At 38.5% G+C, this 16,939-nt stretch overlaps 1 protein-coding gene across 1 annotated transcript in view; it reads left to right on the plus strand.

Annotated features, from left to right (window-relative positions):
- The window catches only part of brinp3a.1 (bone morphogenetic protein/retinoic acid inducible neural-specific 3a, tandem duplicate 1), a 40,805-nt gene extending 38,853 nt beyond the window's left edge, over positions 1-1,952 (plus strand). The window contains exon 8 of the mRNA XM_041040492.1: positions 786-1,952. Within this exon, the coding sequence (XP_040896426.1) occupies positions 786-1,902 (1,117 nt within the window). The 3' untranslated portion in view covers positions 1,903-1,952. The remainder of the gene's footprint in view (positions 1-785) is intronic.
- Positions 1,953-16,939: the final 14,987 nt, after the last annotated feature.

A 16,939-nucleotide genomic window follows, 5' to 3' on the forward strand; every position in this document is an offset into this window, starting at 1 on the left:
TGTCAATCACCTTGAAGCAAGACAGCAATTTTTTTTTGGTAGTCCTAAATATTTTTTTTCCCTAACTTTACAAGGTCCAGTGAAACAGCAGTGTGAGCATCTTTAGCCTCTGTAAGGTGACTTTTTTTTTTGACTAAAACCAAATAGGGCATCCTTTCTAAAAGGATTTCGAAAAGGATTTAATGGAAATGTTCAGGGATTTCAATGGATCACTGAAATGTTGGCCTTGCTTAGTGGGTGTGAGTCTCTGGACAATACGCAGTGATACTGAGCTGCGGAGGACTGTTGACCTTCACCCTTACCTCCCTCGCCTGCGTTGTTAGATCAGGAGGTGAACAGGGGAGATGTTAGACTTCAGCCGTGCTTTTTTTTCCATTAACACTGAAAGGCAGACCACAAATCCATTCTATCACTCTTCTAGCTACTGCAGCCCTTGTGTGTGGTTTTATATAATGGGAGGGTTTAGATGGCTGCCTTGAATCACATTTAATGTGACTGATTTCTGCATATGTCACTAAAACTGTGTTGTTGAATGTGTTTTTGTATTTCATTTAGTCAAACTTTGATATTGCTTTAGTCAAAGATATAATCTATTAGACGTCAGATTATTTCTCTTAGTTTGTCAAGTGCCTTAAAACTTTCACATTACTCAAAACAGCTTTCATGCAGTCATTCCCCACCTTTATGTTTCTGAGCAAAATGGAAAAGTAAATATTTGTAACTTTATTTCAAAGATGTACTGACATTTACAGCTTATCTTACATACTGCTCTGTTTCTGTTGCAGGCCCTTCAGCTACTGGCTGAACTACATCCTCTCTATCATGTACTGCAGCGAGAACAACCACATCGGCTCTTACCTGGAGGAGACCCGCAGCTGCTCCTGCCCCTACGAGCACCCACCCTGCCAGGGTGTGATCCCCTGCTCGGTGGGTGAGGGCACCTCCTGTGCCTCCTGCTCCTATGAGAACCGCTCCCGCTGTGCCACCTGCAACCAGGGTTACATGCTGAGCCAGGGCGTGTGCCGCAACGAAGTACCCGACTCCACTGACCACTACATTGGCTTTGAAACAGACCTGCAGGACCTGGAGCTGCGCTACCTTCTGCAGAAACGTGATAACCGCATCAGCATCCATGGGATCTTTGTCAGCAATGACGTCAGGCTGAATAACTGGTTTGACCCATCATGGAGGAAGAGGATGCTACTGACGCTGAAAAGTAATAAATACAAGTCAAACCATGTGCACATGCTCCTAGGGATGTCTCTACAGATCTGCCTTACCAAGAACAGCACTCTGGACCCCATGCTGTCTGTCTATATCAATCCGTTTGGGGGAAGCCACTCAGAGAGTTGGATCATGCCCATTGACCAGAACAACTACCCAGACTGGGAGAGGACTAAATTAGACCTTCCCTATGACTGCTACAATTGGACTTTGACTTTGGGCAACAAGTGGAAAACATTTTTTGAGACAGTCCACTTTTATCTAAGGAGTCGAATCAGGGGGCCCTCTACTAACGGAAATGGAACTGTATATTATGAACCATTGGAGTACCTGGAACCGGGGCGAAATCTAGGCTACATGAAAATTAACAGCATCCAGGTGTATGGCTATAGTATGCACTTTGACCCGGAAGCGATCCAGGACTTGATTTTACAGCTGGACTACCCATATACTCAGGGATCGCAGGACTCGGCCCTGCTGCAGCTGCTGGAGATCCGGGATCGGGTCAACAGGCTTTCCCCACCCGGAGCTCAGCCTCTGGACCTCTTCTCCTGCCTGCTACGGCACCGGCTCAAACTGTCAACCACAGACGTTGCCAGGATCCAGGCAGCACTGCAGACTTTCACTGCCAAGCAGCCCAACTCGATGGAATACGAAACAACCAAATTATGTAGCTAATAAGTGGGCAGGCGGCCAGGTGCACAGATGGCAGAGCAGTTATCACACAAGCCTGATGATGGTTAAGAGCAATTCTGGAGCCATGCAAGGGACATTTGGGGGACATTTTCGTTGTCGTCATGGATCTCAAGAGTGCATTTGAGATTCTCATGTCAGCTTTTTGTATAAATTTGTACAACATCGTAGAATTAAGGAGGATTTCACCAAACTTGCCTCATAGCTTTTTTTTTCTCTCTTGAAAATAATAACTTTGACAGCTGATAATATAAATTTAAAGCTCTGTCATCACGATATGTTGCCAACGTGCTGATGTTTGTAGATTGCACAAATCTGAATCAGTCACATACGTAAACAAAAGCTTTTGCTGATGAAGTATTACTCAAGCAATGTAATCATCGCATAAATATAAACATTTCAACACCAGCCTGTTTTGTTTTGTTTGTTTTCTGATCACTTTTATTTTCCGGATACAAAATCAAATACTTATTTCATTATCATGGCTCGCCCTTTTAACCCGGGACATGATAGTCACTTCATTGTTTTTAGCTTTCCATACAACAACAAGCTCACTGCTTTTTTGAAACTCTACTACACATTTTTGTAAGAAATAAATGAAATAAAGTAAATAAACAGATGCTGTATTATTCCAGATTTTGCAGAGAAAAAAAAAAATTACGCCATTATCACAATATATGTTACATGTGCTTTTATTTTTCTAATGCTGTTGTTTGTGAAACAAACATTATAAAAACACTGTCTATAAAATGTATAATACAATTTGTTAATACACTAAATAAAATACATTTTTATGTGTGGTCTATAAATAGTGTATGTTTCCTGTATGTGACACTAAAGACTCATATTTTACCAAATAGATGTTTTTTATTTGTCCTAGCTGGTTGCAAATGAAATACCTTACAATATACATGATACGCTATAAAAGAAGATAGACACCCTTAAAAAAGGATCATTCCAAATTGAGTTTGGGACACTGTGTAAAAAAAGATTCAAACAAATAAAAGTTTATGTTTTCCAGAGCCACATTTTGACAAGTCATGGTAGGAAAAGCACCTGTGTAGATAATGAGAGCAATGTTGGCTCAATTCCATTTAGCTGTCTCAGTTTCAGTGTATTATTGGATTAGTAACACCTGAGATTTACCACCTACACTATAACAAGTCATAATATCTAATGTGAAAAAGACCTTTTCATCATTTTGATTAAGAACAGACGTTACAGTGGACTTGAACAGCAGCAACAGTTTCTCTAAATGATGGAAGTTTAATTTATGGGCAAAGTGATTAAATATCATTGAGTTGTCGCTTTATGAAAATATACAATATCCAGATCTGGTGTGTGGAAAAACCTTGACTGTAGTGCTTTCGTTTTAAACTGGACTCAGAAGAAGAGTCCTGTGCTTTGCCTGCCCATCATCCATAACAACCTCCTCATTACTACCTTTGTGCCGTCTAAGAATGTAGCATTTCTTCCTTGACGGCAAAAAAAAAAAAAAAAAAAAAAAATCTGTAAATGAACAAAACTTAGGCAACAGTTGTTTTAATACTTGGCAAAACTAAATAGCATTGACGTAATTTCTAGAATACAAGACTTTCACAAATCTAGCCAGTAAATTTTGCACCTACACAAGACATGTAAACAACATGTCTTGTGTAGGTGTTGTTTGATATTTATATATTTAGCTGTCTGAATATTTTAACCAAGTAAAAAAAAAAGACACTTTTAAGACAACTTGTTCAAAGCAGAAAGAAAAATGTCAGATCTGACAAATCAAATGTAAATGCAACAATTTAGGCAGCAGCAATAAACCTGTGTCTTTTTGGGGAAAAAAGCTAAATTCAGTGTTTGGTGAATATCATTAGGAGCTATTCCACTTATCTCCAAAATCACATCTCTGTATGGCACCTCTTGACATACTTTTTTGAAAACGCATTAAGCAGAAAAAAAATAATTTTGTCAGTGAAAGTTCACGGTGATTTTCTTTGACAGCTTGTTAAGTGGTCGGATAGGCAATCAAAAAAATACGTTTCCCAGAAAAAAGAACCAGTAGCTGGTATTTTACAAGTAATATCAGTTTTATCTGGCTCATTAAATACTAATTTATTCCTCTGGACATCAATCCAACATTTACAACCTCCATATGACAAATATTGCTGTGAAATGATAGCAATTTAATGAGCATCGATAAATATCCAACATTCTGTGTGCGTGTGTGTGTCTGATGTGACCCAGTCACGTGTGGCTGATTTTTTTTAAGATACACAGCCACACATATGGTGCTCTGTAGCAACAGGAGGAGAATTTCTGTGCTTTGGATCTCTTTTTTGGTTTGTGCTGATGGATGGCTGCTGGAGGCAGTGGGGAAGACATCAGCATCAAAGCCTGTTATCTCAGGTGGTTCTCCCACTGGTTTGTAGACTGTTGTAATTTGCAGAGGTTTATGTCTTACTCCAAGCCGTGAAATAAAAAAGCATCACACTCGGAGTCCCCCAAGTGATTTGTGCTATACATGTAGTATGCAGCCCCAACTGCACCACACGTAGCCATTCTCTTACTCCTCTCTGATGTTTAACTATTTCATATGATGAAAGCAGGCAGTGTGGAAATGCAGGTTCAGAGACTCAAATTGCCCAGAGTTTTCCCCATCACACATTCAGCCAGCAATGATGCTGCCTGCCAGGGATGTCAGAAAAATGCAAATTGTTCCTTCCTAGTAGAATGGTGGAATGAAAGGACAGATCAAGTTGAAATTACAAGTAGAATTTCAAAGATTTCTCAACCATAGGTTTTCCAAGACTGTACATCAGCATAAAAGAATGAACTAAAAAAAAGAGAAAAAGACTCTTCACAGAATTACATTTAACATGTGTCATATTAAAAATGTACTTTGACTTTTAGTAAAAATCATACACAAATGTGCATGATACATACTTAGCATCACACACTGAAATGTGAGTGTTCCTGTTTAGAAAAAAAAAAAACAAACATACATTTTGTGTGGTTAAATCAAATTTCAGAAGCCTAAATGTTTCATTCATTTCTTTACTCATGTCTGAGCTGAATCCCTGTAAAATACTAATATTGCAATTACACCAGACCATCAGGGAATTTCCCCTTCCAACGTTTAATGGAACAGTGTGTAAGACCCATCATGCACAGGAGTGTCTGGTGTTTTGCTTTTGTCATTATTTTTTTCTGCTTAGTGATTTGGTTTGAAATTATTTGAGCATTACCACAATCAAAAGTAACGTCTGCATGGAATGTTTTACTATATGACTCCATCTAAGCCAGAGCAAGTCAAGACTTTCATTTGGATACCTACCAAAAATGGGATATATTCATTAAACCACATGTCCAGGTGGGAACAGTGAGGTAGATATGAATTGAATTTCTTCATGCTCAGGCAGCTATCATAACTTTTCATCAAGAGAAAAGCCCAAAAATAAAGAGGTCAAACCTAGGACTTATACTGTAGGTATTACTGTGAGGGTTAATGTGAGCATGAAGCTCAGTAAAGGTGGTAACTAAAGCAAAGGAATTCCTGTTAGAGTGACTGTAGAATTATTTATTAAGAAAATATGTTTTGTGCTGCAAAAAATTAAAAAGATGAGGCTTTTTCTCAGCTTGGGCGATAAAGACACAAATAAGGCATGCACATTAAGAAATACTGTAACAACAGTATTATTACGTAGTCTACAACAACCAACTTCAAACTACATAGAAAATAATTTAAAAAAAAAAAACACTCAAAAACATAATGTGAAGAAAAAAAATGATGCCACTGCAAGGCTGATCCCAACATCACGTGAAATTCTCATATGGAGAATTTCCATGTGTGTCTCCAGTGCAGACAATCAAAGCTGATGGGCCCCCTATAGCTCAACTCTGAGAGGCTAACAGACCTGTGGTGGCATTAATGAGAAATATTCAAGTCAGTCTGTGGTGAAAGCATGCATCATGTTCCAAGGTTTATGCGGTTCAAAACTTGTCAGTATTATGATTTAAGAGCATTTAAATGATGATACAATCCACTGTTTTGAACAGAAGATGAGGAGAAGACATTGTATTAAATGCAGGATTCCTTTAGTTAAAAAAAATACCTTTGCAAAGTAGTAACTAATTCATTAAAACCAATAAATCAGGTTGGAAAGCAAAGTTTCTCTTGCATTTTTCTTTCTTATTTGAATTTATAGCAGTCTGCTTAAACACATGGATGTTTGGGGTTCTACCAAAGGTGCCCTGTGAATTTTTCCTGAGCCAACAAAATTTTGGTTTATGTGAAGTGTTTGTCACAAAAAACAACAAAGGGCATTCTTGAGGTCTAACGACTGTTCTGAATGTGTTTCCTTTCTCATAAAACATTTTCTGGTATTCAGCAGAATATCATGAAATTTGTGGCTGCCTGTGTTTATGCATACTCAATATAAACAAAGATACAAACAAAATTAGGACCTGCTTGCAAACACAGCTCCATAGAGCCACTAATGGGCAGAAACTCTTTCTGTAACCTGGTTTTGGGTAAACACACATTAAAATCTCTCAAAAAGAAAAAAAACCCCTGCCAAACTGGCATTGATTATCAGTCATAACATAATTTAATCTCAACATATCATTATGTTCAGCAAGGTTTTTTTTAATTTTTTTTAAATTCAATAGCAAGGTTTCTTATCTGTGCATAGCAACCAAGGTGGTTTTATCAAATAAACAACCATACTGACAGACAAGAACATTGATACTGATAGTAAGAGTCCACTTAAACACACTGAAAAGCTGGTTTTGGGTAATGGTTCAATTCTAGTTGTCAAAATGTAACAACAAATTTAATTCCAAATCAAACCAAATCTCTTTTGCACTCAATGCACAATTTACTCTGTATAACTGAAATTAAAGATTATTCATAGCAGCAATTAAGAGAATATTTTGTTTTTAAAATGTTTTATCTAATGTGTCATCTGTTTTGTGGCATGTAAGAAAACATTTGTGTCCACATCCACAGTGGGTCAATTTACTTTCCATCCATGATGGGTTTCAACTCACAGGTAGCAGTCTTCTCCTCCTCAAGAGACAGGCATTTTGTGATTTGAGTCAAAATATTTCTGTTATCAGCATGTGCTGATCTGCTTTTATTGTTCAGCGTAGTGTTGTTTCTCCTCAGCTTGGCCCTAGCTGCAGTTCCCTACAGGGCAATCTGTACGGCTCTTTGAAAACGTACTTCATAGTTCACCACACATGCTGCAATCAGACACAATTCCCAAAGTGACCCCGAGAGTCGCAGCCCTTTCTCCAGCAGAAAGAAAACACTCATGCAAACTCATAATGCCTCAACAGTGGCACTAAAACATAATGTTAAAGGATGAAAGTGAAAGAGCGCTGTCTGCTCAGAATGTGGTGGCTGAAGGTGACAATATTATTATCATCTCAATGCCACATCCTCAGAGAAAACATTTCCTCAGAAACTTAAAGTAGGCAGTGAGATATGGTGTCCTGGCCTGGCACAGGCAGCCTTTGACTTTTAGAATAACTTGACTGAAGAGATGAGAGAGTAATTCAGTTCACATCACAATAAATGTCTGAAACATGAAGGAGTTTTGAAGGTTATTGACATTCGTGTGGCCTACCTACAGTGTACTTAAGCTGAATATTTTGAGAACAAATGTTTGGGGGTATAAGTTATTTTTATGCACATTAGGCTTCCTTGCCAGAGGGGGTAAGTGAATCTAATTTAGCGGCAATAAAACTAAATTAATGGACTACAAGCATCGGAGCACATAAAGAACTAATTCCATCTGAAAGTAACATTAACACAGAGAATATGTAATTGCAAAAGGGGTCTATAAAAATAGTGATTTGGTCGGCCAAATGCAAATGTGTCCCTCAATCAACTCTGCCAAGTTCTTTTCAGGCGTGATGTGAAAACTGGTTCCAAGGCCAGCTTTTTTCCCCAAATCATCAGATTTGAGTATAGCCCTGAAGTGAGTAAAATATTTGAGAAAACGGAAAAGAGAGATTAGAACTTCTCAATCTAACTTTGGACTTGGAAATAGCTTCAGGAATTGCCTACTGCAACCATCCCCGCAGTATGCTGTGTTTATCTTGTTGGATGCCTTTAACGCTGCACCGATGTAAAAGGCCTGTAATTATCAACCCACAGACAGCTGTCAATTAACTCTGAAGTCTGCTGAGCTTTTTAGACTTTTTGCTCACAGTTGCGGTTTTACAGCCGAAAAGATCGTCAGCATCCTCAGCAACATCCTCTCCAGTAACAGAACGCTGTTTTTAGCTAACAAACTTTGATCAACCCACTCTACACACCTAGAACCAAAACTGTGGACAGAAAGTTAGCCTAGCAGGGAACATAGTGGAACATTTAGCCACCAAAGATATTTCCCTCAGGAGTTAGTGAAGATCAAGACAGAGCTAAAAGAGTGTGAGAGAGTGAATATCGGACTTGCATTCATCCCTTCACCTCAAACACAGCTCCAAAAGACTGGCAATGTAAGTCTGTATCCGTTCTATGTGTAATCCCCCCATGTGTAAATCCATTTCTCTCTATCTCTGAGAACTTACAATATGTTTGATGTCTCATCCTAAACGACTAAACGTTGAGGCGTACACATCAATTTCATCTGATGTAACAAACAGCTAACTCTTCTCGGTAGCTGCTAGCTAGCGAAGCATTATAATGGGTTCGTGTCTGAATATCAAAAACTTTTTACAAAAAAACTTTCTTTTTCATTTCAAAGTGCTGTAAATGCAATTTAAGTGTTTTGTGATTGTTTTTCTCGATTTTTCCGCCTCTTTATCCAGTGCTGATGAGCCAGGTGTGGGTGAAAGTGTGGTTCTTTGGAGACTCCATACCTGCTAAAACACACCCACTTTTGAGCAATTAAATCAAATCTCTGAACAATTTGATCAAATCCCACCTGAAATTATCCTCGCATTTTCTGTCTCTGAAATTTGTTATATTATGCAAGTTAAAGAATAAACTGCCACTTCACTGTGTCTTTGAATATGAAGTTGCATATGCAACAGAAAAAAAAAAAAAAAAAAAAAAAAACATTGCAGACCCTTGTGTTATTATTGCTGCTTTGGATTAAAGAAAGCTCATAACTCACTTGTCTAAAATAACATTTATCAAACTTTTAAAAGAGAACCTCTGATGTGAAAACAGCTATTTTCTGCTCTGGGCTTTCAAAGCTCTGTCAGTGGCAGAAGGACACACACCACACAGCTCTTACAGTTCTTATTATTCATTTCTCTGATCTCTTTTCATTCATTAAAGAACACGCAAAAGAAATGTGAGGCTTAAAAGACAAACTCCTGTAACAAAAATATGCTAACCTCATTTCTTTAGAAAATGAAACATATCTCTTTTTTTTTTTTTTTTTTTTGTTCCTGCTCCCTTATCCACCACTCTTTGAACATCACAGCTTGCCCTCTTGCCCAACCTACTTATGCATGCCAGGAAAAAAAAGTATTTTGTGTCCATTTCTATTCCAATTGCTTATGATAGCAGGAGCGCCTCGGTTTCCTCTGGGGCCGAGAAATGCTCATTTGAAAAATCGCCCGGACGTGCATGGAGGTTGCCAACCTCAATTTTTGATGCAGTTGCTCATTTTGTGTGTCTTCCTCAGGAGTCATCGCCCAGCCCCACAGGAGGACTGGCCACACTAGCCAGCCAATTACCAGGGCCTTTTCCTGCACCTGCCTACTGCCGCCCTGTGTGTGGGTGTGCAGCTCCACTCCAGGCCAGGGAGCAATCAAAGCCAATGCCCCTGCTATAGCTCAACTTTGAGAGGCTAGCTGAGCAGTGGTGGCCTTTAATGAGAAAAGTTCAAGTGTTTTAGGCTGCAGTAAACACATGCATCGTGTTGCAGGTTTTGGTCTGCTGAATGTGTCAGTTTCCGTCAGATCACTAGCTTAAGCTACTTTAACTTCATGTTACTTAAAAAAAAAAATGTTTAAAGAATTTCAGTTCATATACTGTCTGGGATGGAAGATTAGAAGAAAAGGAGGATGCGCTAAATTCAAGATTCAGCTTTCATAAACATTCAAAATATGTATTGCATGTCTTTGAGTGTTTGAATTCTCATGTCACTTGGCTCTGACTGCATGCAGAATGCTTCTTGAAGTAAAAAACAAAACTGAAAAAAAAAAATGAAAAGCCTCACATGTTAACTTTGTATTAGAAGTTAGACCAGTGGTGCAGGGAATTTTCTTCTTGCATTTTATTAAATGAATGTCAACAATCAACTTAAATACACTGATGTTTCAGGCTCTACCTTCCTCAAGTAAACTGGTTTTGGGTTAACACAGAAGAAAATAAATCTTAAAAAAGCATGTGTGTTCTAACTATAGGGAATCAGGTTTAGATATCTGATGTTCTGGCACACAAAATAAATTTAATGAAAATATGAAAACCCCTCCATTCTTGGAATTTCCATTGCACCATCCAGAACATGGAAATATAGCAGAAGCAATTTCCACTCCCAGCTAGATCCAATCAGTAATTACCTTTCTCGGAAAAGCCTTATTTCCCGTTTTCTGCTTCCTCTTTGCCCCCACACTCTTTTCCATCATTTATTGCAACTAAATATTTGTAATTTTGTTGATAAAATGTGAAAAATTTCTGTTTCCTTCAGTCTGACTGCAGCTAATGGAGTGAGTAATATGGTTGATACTGCCTGACTTGCAATTGCATTATGTGACATCTGTTGGTGAGCTGGAGTGACTGAGCACAGACACTGACTTTCCAAAAAGCTGCTCATTGCTCCAGGTAAAACCACATAAGTGCCCTCTGTTCATATGCACAGACTCACACAGTGTCAGGGCAACACAGCAGGGCTTCAGTTAATATTACTAAATGCCAGCAACCCTGAATTGTCTCTAAAGCCAACAAATCTGTCTGCTGTACATTTAGCTTTTAAGAGAAGCTGCTTTTCAGGGATCAGTAAATGACAATAATCCAACACGGTGATCAAAACAAGTTAACTGATGGGCGCTGTCCTGGATGTAAATTAGTGCGAGTCTTTTTGCCACAGCCACATGAGACACAGGAGATTGAGTGTCGAGGAGATAAGAGGAACAAGTTGTCAGTGTGAGGAGCTGCTGGGAGATAAACTGAATTGAGTCTAGACTGGATGTAAAAATGGTCTGCATAAGTAGTTCCTGTCACTCACACATCAGTTCACCTGCATGAAAAGAAACACAAACATATTTTTTGTCACTTTCTGTGTATGTGATGTGACTTTTTTTTTTATACCAAGTTGCCCAGAGAGAAGACTGTTAAGATGACATTCACTTCTAACTGCTATAAATGAGGACCACTGAAATTAGTCCGTAGAAGCATGGAATTCGCTATGATTTGTGTCCAGGAGATCGTGATTTGTATTTAAATGGCATCTTGACTGTGAACTTGTCATTTTTTTTCATCAGATGCCTTCACAAAGATCATTGACTCTTAAAATATCAAAAAAAAAAAAAAAAAAACTATTCCCAAAGTATTAATGGAGCGTAATCTAGCTTTCAGGTGTGTAGTCATATCTTAAAATTGTACATCATCCCCAAGCTACTGCCAAATAAATCACTTTTGGAAAGTGCCCTCATGCAAACCGAGCTGCACACTTGAGCAAACTCACGCACTGAATTAAAGATGTGACCGGGGCGCATTCATTTGTCAGAGGTCCTGCAGCTTTCACTAGCATTTCCTTCCCTGTAAACAATGCAGAGCAGTATGGTGCTAGCATTAAAATTTGACACAAGTTTTTCATTCAACCCTGAATTACAGAAGCGTTAGAGCACAAATTCAGAAATACAATACCATTATGCATGAGTAGATGTTCCTAAAATGTTTTACTTTCAATATTTTTGTGGGAATAAGCTTTGGACATAATCAATTTACAAGTGGATATCTGACTGTGCAAACATGGGGATTTTAGAGGAGGTTTAAAAAACGTCAGTGGAAAGAGGCAAATTCACCCAGGGCAGAGTGAATTGGCACAAACTGATGCAAAGAAACATCTGCACGAGTTGAAAATGGTTCATCTTGAGCAAAAAATGTTTGCTTCATAAACATAAAAGTCATCGGAGTTACCAGTGAGTTCTGAGATCAGTCAGCGGCTGAAGTGAACATAGTTGTACAGACATAGTCTGTTTGTACTTCACAAGCTATCTTACAGCTAAAATCTGTACAGTCAGTACTTTTGTTGATTGGGGTAGGGCAGTTAAATTTGTGTGAATGATGCAAGGTGAAAATTTAGACCTCACATTGGGATCAATGTCCTAATGTCAGTAACAGCAAGTTAATTTTGTTATCGCACTTCTTTCTGAAAGTGTGAATGTGATAATTTTCTGTTACTCTGGCAGTTTTTTTAAAAATAATGTTTATTTAATTTCTTAATCTTTATTATGTAGCAGCGAGTATCAGCAAGTTCACCCCTCAGGGCAAAAGAGTTTCACTCTTTAGCCCTAAGAAAGAACAACATAAAACTGAGGCCATACTGCTGAATTCATATACAGTTCTGCTTGGTCACACCAGGCTTTTGAAAATTGTCTGAAAGATGATATAGTCTGTTTAAATTTGTTGTTCAAGGTGGACGTGTGATAAATCATGGAGTCACAGATGGACCCAGGGCATTTCACTTCCATATTTATCAAAAGAGGAGCAGCATGACATATTATTTTGACAGTGGAGGAGAAGTGTAATGACTTGCAATATGTTGTGATGCTCCAAAATGAAAAACAATATTAAGTCAATACGTGCACAGTAATGCTTTGGCAAGATTTCATATTGATATAATCTCATCCGTTGATTGATAGATGTGTAATAAGAATCGGTCTGTGCAGCCGATGACTCACAGAAGTTCTGAGATAATTATTCATGATGTAAAGCAGTTAAATGTCTTCACGCACAGTTGTTGTTGAACTGGCCGTCCAATGATTCTGTGGGAATAAAGCAAGATTTTAATCAGGGAGGAAAAACACATTTTTGACTTACCTACCAAAGATTTCTTTCCCAAAATGTCCCATGTTACTTGTGTTAAAACATAATTATTCAGTGGTAAAATGGCAGCAGTAATGAATACAACTGGTAATAAAAAGAGAGAAAATCTGTGATGACAAATACTCTGATCTGTCACTGAAGAATATTATTATGGTGCATTGAGGCAGCCTGGTAAATGCAAATGCTCATGAAGATGCACAGTGTCTAAGTGAAAATTAATGTTTTTTGAAACACATTCTTTAAACATAAATCTTTGTGAATTATCCAAGCAATCTTAATATTACACATGCTCAAAAATGATATATATATATAAATATAGATATATAGATATATAGATATAGATATAGATATATTTTATTTTTTTCTTTTTTTCTTTTCTGTACAACAATTGCATGAAACACTGGAGTCTTAGGATGAATGTTATGAACACTCTTTACAAACACTTATAAAAGCAGTCTATATTGTACAATTTGTCAGTTTACACGACTTGTACATTCTTATGATTATGTTTCTGGCACTAGAGGAAGTGGCTGTCACCGTCTCCAAACAATATGAATGCATGCTGTTTGTCATCCAAGTCCAGGCCATTTCTCTGGGGTATTTTCCCATTTATGACAGGATTTATTCTCTCTCTCTCCATCTCTTTCTCTTCTCTTCTCTCTCTCGCTTTCTCTGCTGCTCTTTCTGTTTCTTTAATATATGTCCTGACTTGCGGGCACTTTCTCATTATTCCTATCTTGATATCTGCCACTGTTAATGAGTGGAGGGACTCGAGTTGCAGAGTTTGAGCATTTGGATTAATGTGGGTGCTGCAGCGGGGAAGTTTGGGAATAGTGCACGCTCTCACAGTTCATTACTGTGGATATATGACATTTTAAGGCTGTGAGACGCCAGGCTAATGATGCTCCCCGGTAAACACTGGAGACTGCCAGCCACTGCACCTGAGAATGTTCCTCTAATAGCAGGAATGTCAACATGGTGACAGGTCCACTTCCTCTGCACCAACTGTACTACTGCATTTTTTTCTTTTTTTTTTTTGTATAGCAAAAAGCCTTGTATAGTTCTGTTAATTGATAATGGAAAATTTTTAACACTACACACTTTTGCTGGACTCCACCTACTATGGTCACAAGTCATAGTTGCAATGCCACAATTACATTTTTTTTAACTTTTTTTAAGATTCTCTTAAAGATCAATTGGTTTAAAGACGTCATCATTAGGTCACCTGACTGACAGTGCGCGGAAGTGGACCACAACGTGAATGTATTAAGGGAAAAGGACATTGTGTTCCAAGATGACACCCTAGTCATTCCAGTGACAGCTGCATACTGGACCTGTATGCTGGAAAACTTCTTCAGGCATCAGTGCTTTTGGTTCCGCAGAGCATGAAGATTAGACTCATTCTCTGACTGAGATGGCTGACTCCCCTCACACACACCACATTAATATACTGAAGTTTTTCCTGTCTTTTACTTTGACTTTCAACATCTGATCTAGAATGGTGCTATATAAATACTTGCTCACTCACTAATGACTCAGATTCTGACAAAACAAAGTGGTTTCAGAGAATATTTTTGTAGCGATTATGTATGGGGGGGAAAGTATTTTTGGGCCAATTCTGATTTTGGCTAATAAAACAAAATTACTGCATCACATGAATATGTCTCCTGGTGAGATACTCTTAGTTCTACTTTGGTGATAAAACCAATGCAGCGCCTCTGCAGTCCAGCAAAACAGCAGAATGGGTGGCAAGCAGAGTCAACTTTTTTTTGTCAGTTGCCTCTGTATTGGCACCCCACTGTGTCATAGATTGGCTTCATTCAATTAAATGAGGGGGCTGCATTTTTTCATACAGCGACAATGTCGGTCTGAACACAGCCAAAGGAACACTGCAGCAGCTTGAGTGAACAAGGGAGTGTTTTATAGCCTATTAATTCAACTTTTTATTTGTAAAAGGAACATTTCTTTTTCATAAAGTCCATAGTCTCACTTAACACCTTTCAGTACAAGCAAGTGCAGGTGTTATTGTGTTCACCCCTTGAACATAAAGAATGGATTTATAAAAAGTAAGACCAGAAGTTATTGTGTGGACCATGTCGTATTGGATAAAAAGTATTGTCATTCACCTCTTAGTTTCATTTGCCTGTTAGGTATGAATTTTTTTATTTGCACCCGTATTGATTTGGCCATGCAAACACATAATGGGCAATGAGGGATTTGTTGAAAGGCATTGATCACCTCAGAGGCCTGACAGCGACCTTTTTTTTTTTATTTGAAGTAATGTCATTTTGCAAATGGAGGTCATATTTCAACTTTATCGAGTCCTGCCCCATCGGCGCGGTAGCAACATGTAGTCAGCAAAAAAAAAAAGCCTTCGAGTAGCAAACCTAACCTCTCTTTTGGGGATAAAATATGCCATCTGAACACAGGAAGTATTTATCAAGCCTCAAATTGATAATGTCAACAGCCAGGCCTCGGCGCAGCCAGAAGCACAACCCGACCACTTCACATTTGTAGCAAGCCTAATATAACTCCTGTCTCACAAAAAGCCTTTACTTGAGCAGGAGACAAATTATCTTTTGATTTGAAATGGACCATTTCCTTAAATACCTGTATTCCTAATGAGTCCACCCCGCCCTCCCTCCCTGCTCTCGTTCTCTGCTTGTCTTGCTATTAGTGTCCAGGGAGCTAGCAGTGAGTTGCCCGACTGCCTGGCTGCCTGAGTGATTAACTAAGGCTTGGGGCTGACAGGCTAGCTGCCCCTGATAGAAGCGGGAGGGGGATAATGTGGGGCTCTGTTTAGCAAGGCAGAGAAGGCAGCAGAAAATAGTGGATGGGTTAGAAAAGGAGCAGAGAGGAGGGGGGAAATAGGAGAGGCAGAGATGATAGAGAGGAGAACAAATGGACAGAGTGAATGTGAGGTGAGAGGAGCAGTGAAAAGTTGGAAGAGAATAGAGGATGGAAATATAGGAAAACAAAGCTGAGAATGAGAAAAGAGTGAGTTTCTAAAAAGAGAAGACAGGGTATGTGATGAAGATGAAGAGAATGGTTACAGTAAAGAAGTAAAAGATGATGGGGATCATAGGGAGGAGAAATGTAAAAAGCAGAGGAGGCACAGAGAGGGGAAAGCGATGCCCAGGACTGCAGATGGGAGTCCCTCATGAGATAACAGTTAAGTCTATGTAGTGATGGGGCTCAAGCAAAAGTAATGATCTCGTCCAATTGAGAATAGGCCATCTGAGACTAGCTTATATCTAATGGATGGTGCAGTAGGCTGCGCAGGTGTTTCAGATAGAATTTAGAGAAGTTCTCCCCTAAGCCCTCCTATGTATAGCACATTTGTTGGTATCAAGTTTCTCTGGATCACATTTATGGGCAGTGTTTTTTTTTTTTTTTTTCTATGCCAAGCCAGTGACTGTTGTGAATCAAACTGACAAGTCCGTGAAGTGCTGATGAGAGGGTGCTGTTTTAACAAGAAATGATTCTCTTGTGGATGTGGAGCTGAGAGTGAAAACAGGTTCATTAGCACAATGGAGCGGTTCATGACAAGAGACAAGAAAGGGATCTGCAGCTTCTATCCGTTGGCCCACACGCATCAGTTTTGTTCCGATGAACATGTTTCAAAACAACACAGTCCCTCGGGGCTTCTTAATTGACATCAGCTATCAAGATGCAGCAATTAAAAATTTCCATTTATAACTTCAGCTTTAACACTGGCTGGGAGAATTTAGACTTTAAAGCTAATTTTACACTTTTGTCGCAATACATGTTTGAGTCAAACATATGAATCTAATTTTCATTTACAGTGACCGTTTGTTTACACATACTATTTATGAGCATCACATAAATAGTTTATATTTTTTAAGTTGACTGTACTAGTAATTTCAAATAAATTATACAAGCAGTTTAAGCACAAAAATTCTGAGTATTTGTTACTCTGATTTCCTTAGTAATTCTAACTAAACCCATGTTTAATTTATTTAAATTTATTATATTGTGGTTACCTAATTTGTTATT

Source organism: Toxotes jaculatrix, chromosome 6, assembly GCF_017976425.1.
Source record: "Toxotes jaculatrix isolate fToxJac2 chromosome 6, fToxJac2.pri, whole genome shotgun sequence".
NCBI lineage: Eukaryota > Metazoa > Chordata > Actinopteri > Toxotidae > Toxotes > Toxotes jaculatrix.